Source organism: Scylla paramamosain, chromosome 5, assembly GCF_035594125.1.
Source record: "Scylla paramamosain isolate STU-SP2022 chromosome 5, ASM3559412v1, whole genome shotgun sequence".
NCBI lineage: Eukaryota > Metazoa > Arthropoda > Malacostraca > Decapoda > Portunidae > Scylla > Scylla paramamosain.
Genome location: NC_087155.1, coordinates 3874776 through 3894152, shown reverse-complemented (window position 1 = coordinate 3894152; position 19377 = coordinate 3874776). Strand labels below are relative to the sequence as shown.

Below are 19377 nucleotides of genomic sequence, written 5' to 3'. Positions count from 1 at the left end.
GTGCGTCCACACTGTCGAGCAGTGTCCGTCGGTCAAAACTGTTACCAGATACAATGGAAAGCGAAAAGGCTCGCTGGTGACGTCAGAAGCGAGCACCAGGAGCTGTACCGGACACTGTCCATGTTCGTAGTATCGGAACCTTTAGGTATGGATCCTTACGTACATCATAGATGGTTTGGCACGTCTCGGGAATAATTGCAGACAGACTGTTTAGATATTCTTGTTGTGTATTGAAGGGAAGTGTAAGAGCACCCGGTGGAAAGGTGAATCAATGTTGCCTCTAGACATGCTTCTGGTGATATGCTTTCCCTCATACAGGTGTCCTGCTTCGTTATGAAAGGTTTTACCTTCTCCAGTAAGTCGTAGAAGCTGTTTGGGTCCATCCCCATATAGTATGTGAAATCTGATTCATGACCAATACGCAGTTCATGTAAAATGGTTGCATGACTTCCCCTTCCTCCGTGTTTCTAACCAGTCCTTGCACCATTCCCTTCTTGTCACCTTGTCCACACACAGTGCAGGAATGAGTATGCTGCACAGGGCAATTGTCTTGGTTTTATTCATCTTCTTGTGCATCATGGTGATGTCCCACACTAGGCGATGGCAACAACCACCTGTCGCCGAAATCCACACCAACATTGACGTAAATACCTGTGTTGCTAACGGTCATCAGCTTCGAACTTTGTCTGCCGGTCTTTGTATGGTGAACAGAGTGGAAACTGTGGTTTACAACTTTATCTGGTGCCACTGTTTGTTGCCATATCAACTTCCCTCGTTTACACGCTTATGACGTCATCCTGCTTCGCCTTATGATTTGGTAGTGTTTGTCCGACGAACACTGTTCGACCGTGTGGACGCACCTTTAACATGAAAAGTGGACAAGATGTCTTGGAAGTATGATTTTTGTCCTAGCTGCCGTTGTCATACAGGTGTCAGTGATGATAATGGTGAGGGGTAGCAGGTTTATTTTATTATTTTTTTTTTATGCAAGAATTCCCAAAGTGGTAAAAGCATGACGATTATTTTTTTATGCAAGAAGAATGGAAAGAGTGGTAAAAGCATGACGATTCATTAGAATCATTATACTTTTTACCTGTTTATTTCTCTAACTGTTCATGTCTATTTCTTCATCTTCATGTCTATTTCTTCATCTATCTATCTACCAATCCCTTAGTCTAATCTTACTATGTTTATATTTGTATTATATTTACAGCACATTTACTCTAGTGGTTATGCATGTCATTTTATCCATCTTTAAGAAAAGTGTTATTCTTGCGTATCAAATGCGGCCTCTTTTTTTTTTTTTTTTTTTTAATTCTATTAGTCATTGTTTTGTGAAGCAAAATATTTCACACACTCTCACACTCCCTCTCACACTCACTCTCTCACTTGTTACAAGCACGGGTAGAAGTTAGTTGATTAGGGGTGTGTTGTACCCTTTCTTGTAGCATAAGGTAATTAAATGAGTACGAAATAAAACATACAATCATTATTAAACTAAATAATCACTACCTGAAGCGGGCATAGCGCGTGATCCCACTTGGGTTCAAGTAATTATGTACAGTTAACGTAACTGTTACCGCCGAGCGGGTGAAAGTTGTTGAACAAGCGTATGCTAAGTAACATTCTATGTTATGAGAGTTAAAGTGAACTAGTATATGAAGCATGGGTAATATTAAGGAAACCTAAGATTAAGGAAAATTAATTCATTATAGTGAACTATAAATTATGAACTAATTAGCATTATCCATGATTAGTGATGCACTATATTGATACAGTATTTAATGGTTAGTAGTGCTACGCACGTCTAACGTTTATTATGCATGTCCTCAGGTTTGACCGAATGCAATAAACAATTCGCGTCACCGTGCGTGTCAAATCCTTTAGCTGCCTACAGGCAACTACAGTAACATATACAAGCTGTTAAGCAATAAGGAAAACCAAAGATGAGGAAACATATACAAGTTCATAAGCAACAAAGTGAATGTAACATTTATCAAATAATAAGCAATAAAGGAAAGATATATACCCAAACTACAACACAAATATAAGTAGCTTAGGCGTGTACGTAATGAAGAGTGTGAGTGTACGTCTGTGAGTGTTCTTTTCGTCACGTCTTCTAACTCACGTCGATGTAACCGAATCCAGGCACCATGAGGGAGGATGGTTCCAACTGCGAGAAACGAGCGAGATTGATGAGGTGTGAAGATGGAAGTCAGTAGTCAGCTCGGTTAGCTCGATCGAGATGCGACTCGAGATGAGTTTCCAAAGCTTCGTCTTTATTATACCGCCACGGTGTGGTCGAGACGATATTCGAAGCCGATGGTTAATTGGAGAGCTTAGTTGTTCGCGAGGCGGGTACGAGGGCTGTAATACCTCCCCCATGAGGACGTCGACACCCGGTAACAAGAACCTTGTTGACGGTGGAGACGGGAGGAAAATTGGAGAGGCCCTCGTCAGCATAGAGGTGAATTCGCGAGAGAGCGTTGGCGATGATATTTTTAGAGCCTTTTATGCGTCGGATGGTCACGTCATAAGGCTGAAGCAGTGACCACCGGACCAGACGCTGGTGGTAAACTAAATTCGCTGTAGGAATGTCAGAAGATTGGGGTCGGTGAATAACTACAAGGGTTTGACTCTGCCATGCAGGTAGCTTTCAAACTTTTGAATTGCTGAGACAATTGAGAGCAGTTCCTTCTCGATGGTGCTGTAATTTCTCTGGTGGCTGTTGAACTTAGCCGAGTGATAGGCCACTGGATGATATATTCCGTTCTTCTCCTGTAGGAGGACTGCCCCTGTGGCGATGTCGCTGGCGTCGGTTTGCAGAGAGAATGGCCGGGAGAAATCCGGTGCTTGCAGTACCGCCTCGCGAGCTAGGAGATTCTGGAGTTGATCGAATGCTCGCTGACAGTCTGGTGTCCACTCGAATTTGGCAGTTCCAATGGTTAGTCCTGTTAGAGGGGCGGCTGCTTCCGCGAAGTTCGGGCAGAACCGACGGAAGAAACTAGCCATCCCGAGGAAGCGTCGTTATCTCCCTCTTGGAGGCTGGCACCGGGAACTCTAGTACGGTGGACACGTTCGCGGCTTTGGGACGGACACAACCATGTCCCACCTGGTGCCCCAAGTAGGTGACTGTTGCCCCGCCGAATGTAGTTTTGGCCAATTTTGCCGAGTCGTGCCTCCTGCAGTCTGTGGAACATTACAGGAAGTTAGTGGATATGCTGTTCCCAATTATCTGAGAAGATAAAAAGATAGTCTAAGTACACCGGCACTCCGACTAGGTCTTGGACGAGGTAATTCATGGCCCTCTGGAAGGTGGCTGGGCAATTTCTCATCCCAAATGGAGCCACCAAGTAATGAAAAGGCCAAAGGAGTAATGAAGGCTGAAATTTCCTGAGCTTTCTTAGTGAGTGGTATTTGATAGTAGCCTTTTAAGAGATCAATCTTAAATCTGGATTGCCCCACCTCAAGATCATCTATTCTTGGTAACGGATAGGCATCTGGCACTGCGACAGCATTCACTCGTCTGTAGTCCGTGCGGAAGCGTAGTTGACCATCTTTAGGGACGAGTATGCAAGGTGAAGCCCAAGGTGAGTGACTAGGTGCAGCCAACCCCTGTGTGAGTAGATAATGAGCCTCTTTCTTCATCAGCTCTCGTTTCTGAGGATGCAGACGGTAAGGAGCTTGGCGGATAGGTGAAGTGCCTGGTAAAAGTTGCACGTCATGCACTTCATGAGACATCAAGGAGCACTGATGTGGGTGGTTTTGAAAAACATCTTGATGTTCCACAAGTGAAATTACGTCTTGTGCTTGTGAGGAAGATAAGCGACTGAGGTTATCATGTAAATGTTCAAGTATATATGCGTTACTGGACTTTTCTTGATCTGGAATTTTATCCGAGTCTAGTTTAGTTTAGTCTGAGTTTAGTTTCTGCCATTATATTTGACGCACAAGGAACGGGTAACACCGCAGCTGGAAGAGTCCGGTGCAGGCGTTCGGTGCTTGTATAATTTGAGCAAATTAACATGAATTAATTGTGAAGACTTACGACGATCAGGAAACAATTATGTAATTTGCATCACTTACTTTCTTGAGGGGGCCATATGGACCGTGATACTTCACCTGTAAGGGGGAGACAGGAATAAGTGTAAATGCGAGGACTTTGTCACCCTCTTTAAAAGTTGCTACTTGAGTAGCTCTATCAAAATGAGCTTTCATCCCACGTTGTGTTTGCTGGAGATAAGAGTGAGCAAATGAGCGGACTTTATGAAGGGTGGATTTTAAGTCATCAAATAGTGGGTGACTGTGACAAGCCTATAGCCAGTGGAGTCAAGTAGCTTATCCTTAAGTTGTAGGGGTTCCCTCACTTTCCTACCAAATAATAATTCAAAGCGAGAAACACACCCAGGGTCTCGTTGGGTGTTTCTCTAATAGCGAACAACATGAAGAGCAGTGCCTCGTCCCATTCCTGGTCCTGTTCGTAACAAAACTTTCGTAACATTGATTTTAGGGTTTGATGACAACTTTCTAGCATACCTTGAGACTCTGGATGGTAAGCGGTCGCTAGTCTGTGTAGTACCAAGTTCAGTTAAGACAGCCCGGAAGAGACCACTCGTGAAGTTTGTATTTCCTGGGAAATACCATAGGTGGTAAACATGTAGACGAGTTTGGACAATAGTTCTACCAATGATGTTAATAAGGAGAGCCTCATGGTACCTAGGTAGTTGGGTCAAGTACAGTTAGGATGTATTGGTTGCCCTTCTTGGATTTTGTTAAGGGCCCTACAACATCTATTTTCTGAAATGGTTCTGAAGGAACTTGTAAAGGTTGTAAGTGATAAGGAGGGATGGTTTGGTTAGGTATGCCTACAAACCTAACCAAAAAAAAAAAAGACATGTATGACATGAATTAACAAATGAGGCTACATTTCCTCTTTCGTAGAGCTGGCCAGTAAAATTTACAATATTTTCCCATCACAGGTTTTCGTGATACCTACCAAGTTATTAGCCAGTAAAAACTCAGCATTAGGTATGGGCAAGGATTGATCACTACTGACCCCAACAATCACTTCTCCCTTCACTATAGAACTGTCAAGGTGTTCTCTAGCTAACGGGAGTGAAAATGGATCATGAAAATCCTTTAAATACACCTTTTCACCATTATAGTTTTTTTTTCATTCCCAGGGACTGCTGATTTTAGTACAAGTGACTGGCCTCCAGCAGTATCCCTTATGATATTTACTGAATATTTTAAGTTATCACCAAAGGAGAATGATCCTTTTGACAAATGGGGTAAATAGCTTGTTAGAGTGATATGTTTTCGTGGTTAAACGAGGTCAATGGTTTGGTAAAAGCACCTTTTTGCTACTTTGCACTTGGGGTTAGGGCAATCTCTTACGAGGTGGCCAGGCTTTTTGCAAAATGAACACACTGGAGAGAACTTGTTACTACTAACGACCGACTTGCCATTGTTTACAGCACCTGCACCGAACTTTACAATTGACTCAGCCTTCCTCTCTCCCACGGGACCTGGACGGTGAATCAATGAAAACACGTCTGCAATTTCAGCAGCTTCAAGGAAGTCTATCTCGTCTCTGCTGGTGATGTGCATTACAACTGAATGAGGCACCTTGCTTTTAAGTTCCTCTAAGGCAATCAAGTTTACTAGCTGGTCATATGTGACCGACTTAAGCCACTTTTGCAGCGCTCTGTACTTATCTAATGCGAACTCCAAGCGTGTCTGCAAGTGTGTCTGGTGTTGGAGTTTAAGATTCCTTAATTGTTGCCTGTAACCCTCTGTTGTAATGGAATATGCCGCTAGAATACCTTTTTTAACAGCTATAATCAGTATTATTTTCTAGACCACCCAAGATAGTTAAAGCTTTCTCAGTGAGCTTGGGCTTTAGGGGCCATGTCCAATTCTCCTGAGGCAATTCAAAGTGTTCAGCAGAGGATTCGAACTCCCTGAAAAAAACTTGGGTTCTTGATCTGAGAATTGTTATAAGAAGGACAAATATTTAGTGATCTTAGCCTTGTTTGGGGGTTTTTGCAACAGGAGTAACTGGTGAGCTCTGTTTGCTTTTCATGTTCTGTCTCTCCTCCTCCTCCTCCTCCTCCTCCTCCTCCTCCTCCTCCTATTCTATCTGCATTTGCAAGGCTTTCATTTAAACTTTATTTCTAAAAGGATATTAGGATCTTTAGTCTGACTATCTCGAGTCCTTTACTAGGGCTTGGTTCATCTCCAAGAGGATTTAAAATGAGTGTCATGAGGTTATCTTTTCGAATGTCATGTTGGAATGGAATCTCGAAACCACTAGCAATATATTTTAGTTGATCCTTGGTTACTTTGGAGGCTTTAAGTTCTTCTACAAAAGGATTTCTTACAAAGTCCCTATGGTCTAGGAATTTCGTTATTTTGATGTACTCACTTGAGTAGAAAATGAAAAGATGTCAAAACTTACAAGTTATCTCCTAAGTTTGACTTGAAACAAGATTCGAGAGGGCTATTAACCACAAAGACGGGATTTGCACCCTTGGACACGAGATAACAACCTTTAAGAGTGGGGTACGACCCCTGATGAACCTTTCCTTCACAGACGTAACTAGCCGTAGGTCAGCAAATGATGTACCTCACAACAAACAGGAGTTGGCCTAAAGTACTTTTGATTTGAGTTTAGACTGGTCTAGTTACTCGCGAGGAAATTAGGAATTGATTTGGAGCTTCAATGGCCCCGAATGAGTGAGCATGAGTCTCGGAGCAGTATGAGGAACTACACTCCTCGGAATAATCCCTACCTGAAACCGATACAATTACCGATGTGAATACGCAGTTAGCCCTTTACCTATTCACCAGGCCTATCGTTAAATATTTAAAGGCAAGGTCACCGTGAACCCACTAACAGATACTCGTGAGATAAACGAAGAGGTGACGAAAACTAGTGTGAATAATGTGGTTATGTATTGTCAGTGGGTATGTTTGCCTGAAAACAAACCGTAACAAGTCAGAAAGTGATTACTTAACTAGCAGTTACGTAAACATACAAATGGCATACCAGTTCATGAGATAATTGCGAACAGGCCCCCAGTATATGCTACAAGCACGGGTAGAAGTTTGTTGACTAGGGGTGTGTAGTACCTTTTCTTGTGGCATAAGGTAGTGAAACGAGTATGAAATAAAACTTAATTATTAAACTAAATATCCACTACCTGAAGCGGGCAAAGCGCGTGCAACTTATCTAGGACACAATGCTCCCGCTTGGGTTCAAGTAAGTATGTACAGTTAACATAACATACAAGTTACTAAGCAATAATGGAAACCAAATATAAAGGAAACCAAAGGTGAGAAAACATTCAAGTTTTTAACCAACAGTGAAAGTAGCATGTACCAAATAATAAGCAACAAAGGAAAACAAATATATATCCAAAATACAACAAATATATACGTAGCTCAGGCGTGTACGTAATGAAGAGTGTGAGTGTACGTGGGTGAGTGTTCTTGTTCGTCATGTCGTCTTCTAACTCACGTCGATGTAATCGAATCCAGGCACCATGAGGGAGGACGGTTCCAACTGCGAGAAGGAAGTGAGACTGACGAGGTGTGAAGATGGAAGTCAGTCGTCAGCTCGGTTAGCTCGATCGAGACGCGAGACGAGACGTGTTTTCCAAAGTTTCGTCTTTATTATACCGCCACGGTGTGGTCGAGACGATATCCGAAGCCGATGGTTAATTGGAGGGATTAGTTGTGGCGAGGCGGGTACAAGGGCTGTAATGATATATATATATATATATATATATATATATATATATATATATATATATATATATATATATATATATATATATATATATATATATATATATATATATATATATATATATATATATATATATATATATATATATATATATATATATATATATATATATATATATATATATATATATATATATATATATATATATATATATATATATATATATATATATATATATATATATATATATATATAATATATATATATATATATATATATATATATATATATATATATATATATATATATATATATATATATATATATATATATATATATATATATATATATATATATATATATATATATATATATATATATATATATATATATATATATATATATATATATATATATATATATATATATATATATATATATATATATATATATATATATATATATATATATATATATATATATATATATATATTAATAGGAGGGACACCGGCCAAGGGCAACAAATGTCCAAATAAAAAAAATAAAAAGCCCACTGAGATGCTGGTCCCCGAATAGGGTCCGAAGTGGTAGTGAAAATTGAGGGATAATTGTCTTGAAACCTCCCTCTTGAAGGAACTCAAGTTAAAAGGAAGGTGGAAATACAGAAGCAGGCAGGGAGTTCCAGAGTTTACCAGAGAAAGGGATGAATGACTGAGAATACTGGTTAACTCTTGCATTAGAGAGGTGGACAACATAGGGATGGGAGAAAGAAGAAAGTCGTGTGCAGCGAGGCCGCGGGAGGAAAAGAGGCATGCAGTTAGCAAGATCAGAAGTACAGTTAGCATGAAAATAGCGGTAGAAGACAGCCAGAGATGCAACATTGCCGTGATGAGAAAGAATCTGGAGATAGTCAGTTAGAGGAGAGGAGTTGATGAGTCGAAAAGCTTTTGATTCCACCCTATCTAAAAGAGCGGTATGAGTGGAACCGCCCCATCCCCCAAGACATTTGAAACATACTTCATACATGGACGGATAAGGCCCTTCTACAGAGTTAGCAGCTAGAGTGGTGAGAAAAACTGGCGGAGACGTCTCAGAACGCCGAACTTCATGCCACGTATTATTCTTCGCAATGATGTTTTCCATGCCCTCGCTGGACTAAACCCTCGGAAGGCTTATGGTCCTGATGGGGTCCCTCCTATTGTTCTCCGAAACTGTGCCTCCGTGCTTGCACCTTGCCTAGTCAAAATTTTTCAGCTCTGTCTGTCAACATCTACCTTTCCTTCTTGCTGGAAGTTTGCCTACATTCAACCTATTCCTAAAAAGGGTGACCGTTCTAATCCCTCAAACTACCGTCCTATTGCTTTAATTTCCTGCCTATCTAAAGTTTTTGAATCTATCCTCAACAGGAAGATTCTTAAACATCTATCACTTCACAACCTTCTATCTGATCGCCAGTATGGGTTCCGTCAAGGCCACTCTACTGATGATCTTCTGGCTTTCCTTACTGAGTCTTGGTCATCCTCTTTTAGAGATTTTGGTGAAACGTTTGCTGTTGCCTTGGACATATCAAAAGCTTTTGATAGAGTCTGGCACAGAGCTTTGATTTCCAAACTACCCTCCTACGGTTTCTATCCTTATCTCTGTAACTTCATCTCAAGTTTCCTTTCTGACCGTTCTATTGCTGCTGTGGTAGACGGTCACTGTTCTTCTCCTAAATCTATTAACAGTGGTGTTCCTCAGGGTTCTGTCCTGTCACCCACTCTCTTCTTATTATTCATTAATGATCTTCTAAACCAAACTTCTTGTCCTATCCACTCCTACGCTGATGATACCAACCTGCACTTTTTCACGTCTTTTCATAGACGTCCAACCCTTCAGGAGGTAAACATATCACGTAGGGAAGCCACAGAATGCTTGACTTCTGATCTTTCTAAAAATTTCTGATTGGGGCAGAGCAAACTTGGTATTGTTCAATGCCTCAAAAACTCAATTCCTCCATCTATCAACTCGACACAACCTTCCAGACAACTATTCCCTCTTCTTCAATGACACTCAACTGTCCCCCTCTTCTACACTGAACATCCTCGGTCTGTCCTTTACTTATAATCTGAACTGGAAACTTCACATCTCATCTCTAGCTAAAACAGCTTCTATGAAGTTAGGTGTTCTGAGACGTCTCCGCCAGCTTTTCTCACCCCCCCAGCTGCTAACTCTGTACAAGGGCCTTATCCGTCCATGTATGGAGTATGCTTCACATGTCTGGGGAGGTTCCACTCATACCGCTCTTCTAGACAGGGTGGAATCAAAAGCTTTTCGTTTCATCAACTCCTCTCCTCTAACTGACTGTCTTCAGCCTCTCTCTCACCACCGCAATGTTGCATATCTAGCTGTCTTCTACCGCTATTTTCATGCCAACTGCTCTTCTGATCTTGCTAACTGCATGCCTCCCCTCCTTCCGCGGCCTCGCTGCACAAGACTTTCTTTTTTCTCTCACCCCTATTCTGTCCACCTCTCTAACGCAAGAGTTAACCAGTATTCTCAATCATTCATCCCTTTCTCTGGTAAATTCTGGAACTCCCTGTCTGCTTCTGTATTTCCACCTTCCTATGACTTGAATTCCTTCAAGAGGGAGGTTTCAAGACACTTATTCATCAATTTTTGACCACTGCTTTGACACTTTTATGGGACTGGCATTTCAGTGGGCATTTTTTTTATTAGATTTTTGTTGCCCTTGGCCAGTGTCCTTCCAACATAAAAAAAAAAAAAAGCTAGTTATGAGATGTGAAGTTTCCAGTTTACATTATAAGAAAAGAACAGACCAAGGATGTTCAGTGTAGAAGAGGGGGGCAGTTGAGTGTCACTGAAGAAGAGGGGATAGTTGTCTGGAAGGTTGTGTTGAGTGAGAGATGGAGAAATTGAGTTTTTGAGGCATTGAACAATGCCAAGTTTGCTCTCGCCCAATCAGAAATTTTAGAAAGATCAAAAGTCAAGCGTTCTGTGGCTTCCCTGTGTGAACTGTTTACTTCCTGAAAGATTGGATGTCTATGATAAGACGTGGAGAAATGCATGGTGGTATCACCAGCATAGGAATGGATAGGACAAGAAGTTTGGTTTAGAAGATCATTAATAAATAATAGGAAGAGTGTGGGTGACAGGACAGAACCCTGAGGAACATCACTGTTAATAGATTTAGAAGAACAGTGGCCGTCTACCACAGCAGCAGTACAACGGTCAGAAAGGAAACTTGAGATGAAATTACAGAGAGAAAGATAGGAGCCGTATGAAGGTAGTTTGGAAATCAAAGCTTTGTGCCAGACTCTATCAAAAGCTTTTGATATGTTTAAGGCAACAGCAAAAGTTTCACCAAAATCTCTAAAAGAGGTTGACCAAGTCTCAGTAAGGAAAGCCAGATCACCAGTAGAGCGGCCTTTACGGAACTCATACTAGCGATCAGAGAGAAAGTTGTGAAGTGATAGATATTTAAGAATCTTCCTGTTGAGGATAGATTCAAAAACTTTAAATAGGCAGGAAATTGAAGTAATATGACAGTAGTTTGAAGGATCAGAACGGTCACCCTTTTTAGGAACAGGCTGAATGTAGGCAAACTTCACGCAAGAATGAAAGGTATATATATATATATATATATATATATATATATATATATATATATATATATATATATATATATATATATATATATATATATATATATATATATATATATATATATATATATATATATATATATATATATATATATATATATATATATATATATATATATATATATATATATATATATATATATGTATATATATATAATGTAGGCAAACTTCACGCAAGAAGGAAAGGTATATATATATATATATATATATATATATATATATATATATATATATATATATATATATATATATATATATATATATATATATATATATTCACACGTATATGAAAAAAAAGAAAATAGAAAAAAAGTAAGCACGTTACAATTTCCTACTGAGTACTGACCGGTACGTATACTTAGATTGTGTAGCAATAACACAAGAAAGTTTCTTCAGTGTGAGCAATGACGTAACCGATATTGACAAATACTGACGTAATAATATAATGGTCTTCCTTTAATTTGATTCTACGTACGGGATGCATCAGCTGTTTTCAATTCCATTGTTCTGACGGTAGCTTACACAGATATCTGCAACACTGTTTTTTTTTTTTGGAAAAAAAGAGGACTAATGAAAAGGAAAATAAGAGAGAGAGAGAGAGAGAGAGAGAGAGAGAGAGAGAGAGAGAGAGAGAGAGAGAGAGAGAGGGAAACACACCCACCTACCCCTCCACCTCCCTAATACACACATACACACACACACACGGGATACGTCAGTTGTTTTCAATTTCAGTGTTCTGACGGTATACATACACAGATATCTGCAACACTGTTTTTTTAGGAAGAAAAGAGGACTAATGAAAAGGAAAATACGACGAGAAAGAGAGAGAGAGAGAGCGAGAGAGAGAGAGAGAGAGAGAGAGAGAGAGAGAGAGAGAGAGAGAGAGAGAGAGAGGGAGGGTGGGGGGAAACACACCCACCTACCCCTCCACCTCCCTAATACACACATACACACGTCTAAATCTGTTATATACTCTCCAGAGAGAAGAAGGAACACGAAAGACGATAAACTCATGGTTTCTGCATTTCGATGTCGTGAGCATATGAAAAGAGAAAGAAATTATAGATTTTTATATACATAATTCTCATCTCCTTTATCATTATAAATAGTAAATTAAATTATTCCCTTAAAGGCCTCCAGATTCCGGGGCGTGCTTAGTGTTTATGAACCCAATCATTATCATCATACCTAGGGACCATTCCCTCATTTCGCAAACAAACCGTCTGTAGCTATTCCTATTGTCGAAAATGCTTGAAATTTGTTTGCTACCATACATTAACATCAATCAGCGAGATACAAACGACAATGAGATTAAATAACGATCATTATAACCAGTGGATAAATAAACAGATAAATAAAAAAGAAGGAATGACCGAAGTCATTCCTTTCTTCTTTCCTTGCTAAGAAACAATTTTTTTTCCCGCTTTAAGATTTTTTTTTTTCGCCTCATTTTCCCTCTTTCGTTAAAAGCAAAAAAAAAAAAAAAAAATGTTGTTGGCATTACTGTTCTTCATCCCTATTGATATTCGTGCATTAAACATAGCAGTAAATAATATACATCATCATTATGACGCGCGTGCTCATGCACCTACGCATAACACTCAAAGACAACGAACGTCATGCTACTGAAAGGAAGTTTCCAAGAATCAATGCTGCCAACTGAACAGCCTCTTTCTCACAAGAATTTGAATGAAGATTATATTATCTCTCTGGTCTTTTCCATTGTTATTCTTCACTACTTTTTATTACTTAATTCGGTCAACTTATTGATCAAAGATTAAAAATATACCATGTGCATAATAACTTATTTACATTGAATGACAAATAGGAAAAAAAAGATGTACCGCGTTCTCATGTTCCTTTTCCTTGGAAGTTGCAGGATGCTTTTACGTCATCACACCTACTCGTGTCCCCTTGCACCATTCTATAACAATAGTCAGTTATTGTCCTTATTGTTCGTTGTTTCATGTTAAACTTCAATGTCTGGCCACACAATTCACATAATAAGATCTGGACAAGGAACATAATAAAGATCTGAGGAAATGTTAGATAACTAGAGCCTGATCATTAAATCTTTGGTGGAACATGGCAGTCTGTGAATACAAGTTCCAGTGCCACTGTGGCAGAACCGGCATCTAGATACCGTGTTCGCAATATACTATTCTTAGCATTATCGTAACTTTTAGAGCATTAGGATAATGTACAGCTATAAAATCGAACTTCAGACGCGACATCCTGCTGAGTAATCTAAAATATCATCGTTTACCATATTAAACAATATCACCCGAGGCCACACTTGCTCCTCAGTCCTCACCGCACTCAGTTCCTCGAACAAGTGTGTCTGTACAATAAGTTGGGCGCTTGGACTGTCCGGAAATTTCATCCTGCCACACCTCTTACCAAGCTGCAGGGTGTTTATAGTGGCGGTGAGACTGTCGGCTTGTCAGTTTTACCTTTGTCTGCGAATAGATTAGACGGAAGCTTGTGGATCTATAGTATATCAGTACTAGTAATAACAGTAAGTACATGATATTGGAGTCTTGTATATATGTGTGTCAGTGTTAAGTAATGGTGATTATATATTATGTTGAATCTTGGTTTGATTTATATTAAGGGAAAATTACATGGCATAGCGACAAATGCTTCGCAATTCCAAAGCAAATACTTGTGGTTCTTGAGAAAATCATATGTAAACTAATTTACTGTGATGCAACTAAGGAGGATTCTTAGATGATCAGCCATGCGTAACTCAGAATGAACCTTTTTCTCTAAGTATTGCGTAAGAATTATTATGATAGTGTTTTCATTACGGCAATTTAACATATGCACTTAAACGTAACTTTAACGCGCCTTAGAATAAAGAACGACATTTATTTTTCTGACACTAATCCAGTGATTAACGATGTGAGAGTAGATGTCTACCTACCATAGCACTGTTGTAATGGAAATAAAAAGGTAAATAATAAATAATCTGACCAGTGCCGTGCGTGTACCATGTAATAAGTTATTAAGAGTAATTCAAGTAGCGTTATTGTACCGTATTGTAATGACCAATGTAAATTACGTGTGAAAGAGTACTGTTCTAATAACCAAAATAAGGATATAAGCTGAAGGATGAATTTTCACGCATGAACAGGTTTCTCATAAGATCTCCAACCTTGACGGCCATATGAAAAGAAAGAAAGAAAGAAAAAAACGAAGTATGAAATGAAGCAGCATAAAGATGAAAATAACAAAAAAAAAAAAAAAAAGTATGAAACGTAACAGAATAAAGATGAAAATTATGATATATATATATATATATATATATATATATATATATATATATATATATATATATATATATATATATATATATATATATATATATATATGGTGGTCCGGAAATCAGTTCAGACTTCGATGAAATCAAAATCTTTATGTGAAGACACGGAGGTATGCATTTTGTAGAATAGGAACCTTATATTAAAATCTCTTTCCGATGATAGAAAATAAAGTTTGCTGTATGAAAAAACAAATATCACAAACCTTTATATATATATATATATATATATATATATATATATATATATATATATATATATATATATATATATATATATATATATATATATATATATATATATATATATATATATATATATATATATATATATATATATATATATATATATATATATATATATATATATATATATATAAAGGTTTGTGATATTTGTTTTTTCATACAGATATATATATATATATATATATATATATATATATATATATATATATATATATATATATATATATATATATATATATATATATATATATATATATATATATATATATATATATATATATATATATATATATATATATATATATATATATATATATATATATATATATATATATAAAGGTTTGTGATATTTGTTTTTTCATACAGCAAACTTTATTTTCTATCATCGGAAAGATATTTGTTAATATAAGGTTCCTATTCTACAAAATGCATACCTCCGTGTCTTCACATAAAGATTTTGATTTCATCAAAGTCCGAACTGATTTCCGGACCACCATATATATATATATATATATATATATATATATATATATATATATATATATATATATATATATATATATATATATATATATATATATATATATATATATATATATATATATATATATATATCGGTCCTTTTACCACTAAGCCACGAGGCAGTGTGTGTGTGTGTGTGTGTGTGTGTGTGTGTGTGTGTTTGTGTGTAACTACTGTTGCCCGTTTTCCAGATGTGGGAGCCCGTTGCCTTGTGCTGCTTCACCAGGAGGACGGGATGCCTTGTGCTGGGCTCTCTGGAAGTGGTAAGACCTGTTTACTGATAGTTTCATGTGGTTGCAGATGTCATACGGTTGAATGGGAATGTTGTTCATATCTAATGGTCATCTTTCATTTTTTTGTTTTGATACGGAAACTTGGTTCGATGAATCTCATAATATTCTGTCCCTGCCCTTATTTAGAAAACCTTTAATGTGTATTTGGATGTAAAATTGGTATAATGGACTCATGATATTACAAGTTATAGTCTATTGGAGTTTGGTTTTCTGAGGATTTTTTGTTTTTTTTCTTTTTCCAGATTGGAGCCATTCTTGGATTCATAATGGCAGTATTTTTATTCGCATTAGTAGAGAACAACATGATGGACATGGTGTGCTCACATACGACTGGCATGGTGAATAAAAAATTTGGAGAGCAACTGTCGACAGTTGGTACGTTTTCAGCGTTGAACTGCATTGTTGTAAACGAAATATAAACGAACTGGTATTTTTTTCTCATTTTATGCACGTACACAAAAACAAAAACAAAATCTTAATGTTTGTGTCCTTTCCTAAAGAGAGAGAGAGAGAGAGAGAGAGAGAGAGAGAGAGAGAGAGAGAGAGAGAGAGAGAGAGAGAGAGAGAGAGAGAGAGAGAGAGAGAGAGAGAGAGTTGTTGCCTCTTTCACTATTGCTACACACATTTATTTATTGATACTCATAAGTCACTGAACTTGTGCTAACAATTTAAACACTAAAAGAATGTTGATTAGTTGATACCATGCAATTTGACACCAAAGAAACTGAACGTAACATTTAGCGTTAAGCGGTAAGGATGCTCCTGCCAGCGAGGTTATTCAGAAAAAAAAAAATCTACATGTCGTTCAAAACAATGAAGAAGCAAGTCGATAGCTTCATGAATTCGTGTGTTCATCATACAACTAAATTATGCACTATTTTCTACAGAATTTCTTGCCAGGAAATTTATTATTTTATGTAGAATAGTGATAATATATATATATATATATATATATATATATATATATATATATATATATATATATATATATATATATATATATATATATATATATATATATATATATATATATATATATATATTGATTTCATCAAAGTCTGAACTGGTTTCCGGACCACCCTATATATATATATATATATATATATATATATATATATATATATATATATATATATATATATATATATATATATATATATATATATATATATATATATATATATATATATATATATATATATATATAATTTTATTTTTTCTCTCCACAGTTTATGGTTTCCTCATAGGACTGATGATCAGTTCCGTGATACAGTGCGTCTGCTCCAGCATGATGATCCATGGAGTGAGAAAGGTAAGCACACACCCTAAGTTCAATAATTTGGGCTACCTGTTAACATATGTCACATTTGTCGACCATGAAAATATTCATAACAGTGCCAGATATTTGATATGTAGATTGCTAATTGTAGAACTTTATATTTTGTGATTATGATACTTTATATATCTGTTACAAAATCACTCCCAAAAATTTCGCGCCGCAACTACCAATAGGTTGTGCATGCTCTGACTTGTATAGGCATGAAACCTGTCTTTTGAAATATTATTGTTATTATTATTATTATTATTATTATTATTATCATCATCATCATCATCATCATCTTATGCATTTCAGAACAACCATTGTCTCATGGGTCCCTTCCTGATCAAGAACCTTATATGCATAATCTTACACATCACCCTCTGCGGTACTGTTGTCGCATTCTTGAGTGTACTGAACTTAGTTTTGATGATCGTCTATGCTTACTTTCACGGTGCAGTTATCTTCATGTGGACCTACTTCTTGCTAACCGTGAGGGCTTACTACCATGAGGTGTGTAAGTCTTACCTTAAGTGAAATATAATGCACTTTCATTATTTTGAACATTTTCATGTATGTGAGTAACTTATTTGCTCTAATTCATAATCACCTTTATTTCCAGCTGAAGCGTGGCAAACCAGACGACTATCACCAGCTGACTGAAAATTGTCAAACTGAAAACGGTCAGCCCAGTAAACTGTGAAAAGATGTCGAGTAATCGGAATAAAACCAGAGGATATATATATATATATATATATATATATATATATATATATATATATATATATATATATATATATATATATATATATATATATATATATATATATATATATATATATATATATTTTTTTTTTTTTTTTTTTTTTTTTTTTTTTTTTTTTTATGTTCATTGAAAATGATGATGCAGAGAAATCGGGAAAAAAACAAAGATGATAATTGATTTTTTTTTTTTACGTTCATCTTATAGTTACGTATTTAAGTATGGATTGTAGCTACTTTGTCTTCTGTTTTTGTGTTTCAATAGTTTTCTTCTTTGATTATATAAGTAATCAACACACTAACTAGATAAAAAAAAATAAATAAAAAATAAATAAATAAAAAGAAGAGAAAACAGTCCTCGAGTTTCATTACAATTGTAACTCCATAACACTCCAGAGCACACCGGAAAGAGAGAAAAAAAAATAAGAAATGCGTGAAAAAACTATTTTGGCAATACAGAGATGTTAAGCCTCTGATAAAGAAACTCTCTCTCTCTCTCTCTCTCTCTCTCTCTCTCTCTCTCTCTCTCTCTCTCTCTCTCTCTCTCTCTGCCACACACACACACACACACACACACACACATTTCGTGGCCAGTTGGTAGGATACATCGGCCTATCACTGGACGTCTCATACCTGGTTCTCTTACCTGGGTGGCTCTCCTTGGTGAAAATTAGACCAGCTAGCAAGCACACAAAACTCAAATACAGGGACAGGTACGCCAGTTCTGCAAACAAAAACAAACATCTAGATGAACAATAAGACGAATAGAACTGGAAGTCTTCTACCTACAGTGGTGTGTGTAAAGTATCAATGTTCATATATCCTACTCAAAATATTAATATGAAATGCTGCCCATGGCATTATGCAACTGCCTTTTAAAGGGACATAAACTGGCGGCTTCAACAGTTTCAGCTGACAACGAATTCCGAATTGAAATACATCTTACACTGAAGAACCTCTTTTTGCAATCCAGACGGTTATGAGGCAGGAAAATCTTTAAGGAATGACCCCTGATATCAACTACTGGAGTCAGATGAAAAATATCTTGCACATTAATTGCTGAGAGACAATGAAATATTTTCCAGTATTTGATTAGGTCAGCTCCTAATAGTTGTCCTTGAACAGAGTACAAATCAAAATGTCTTAGTCGGTCTCTATAAGAAAGATCTTTCAAGCCAGAATAATGTTCTTTGTCCATCTCCTTTGAACAGACTCCAGAAGTATGAGGTCCCTAACATAACCCAAGGGGCGCACACAAAAGGCATTTTCAAGAAAATATCTGGTGTGAGAAATATAAAGAGCTTTCATAAATCTGGGTGATATGTTCACGGTTGACTTCAACAGATAATCGCTAAGCCACCTACTTTATTAGTTATGTTATGTATGTGTTTGTGAAATTTCAAGGAGAGATCAACCGTAATACCAAGATCAACATAAGACTTCATAAACTTGATTGGAGTATTGTTAATGTAATAAGATGAGTATGGCCCAAGAAG

General features: G+C 36.9%; 1 protein-coding gene across 3 annotated transcripts; it reads left to right on the top strand.

Annotated features, from left to right (window-relative positions):
• Positions 1–1575: 1575 nt before the first annotated feature.
• Positions 1576–17887, top strand: LOC135100425 (uncharacterized). Of its 3 annotated transcripts, none has more exons than XM_064003278.1 (6): positions 1576–2467; positions 15700–15771; positions 16044–16176; positions 17031–17113; positions 17435–17632; positions 17742–17887. In XM_064003278.1, the coding sequence occupies exons 1-6, from the start codon at positions 2246–2248 to the stop codon at positions 17820–17822; spliced, it is 789 nt and encodes a 262-aa protein (XP_063859348.1). In that variant the 5' UTR covers positions 1576–2245; the 3' UTR covers positions 17823–17887. The 3 variants fall into 3 exon arrangements, with proteins under 3 accessions (XP_063859348.1, XP_063859350.1, XP_063859349.1); XM_064003280.1 differs by lacking the exon at positions 1576–2467 and adding an exon at positions 13608–13844; XM_064003279.1 differs by lacking the exon at positions 1576–2467 and adding an exon at positions 13612–13936.
• The last annotated feature ends 1490 nt before the right edge of the window (positions 17888–19377 follow it).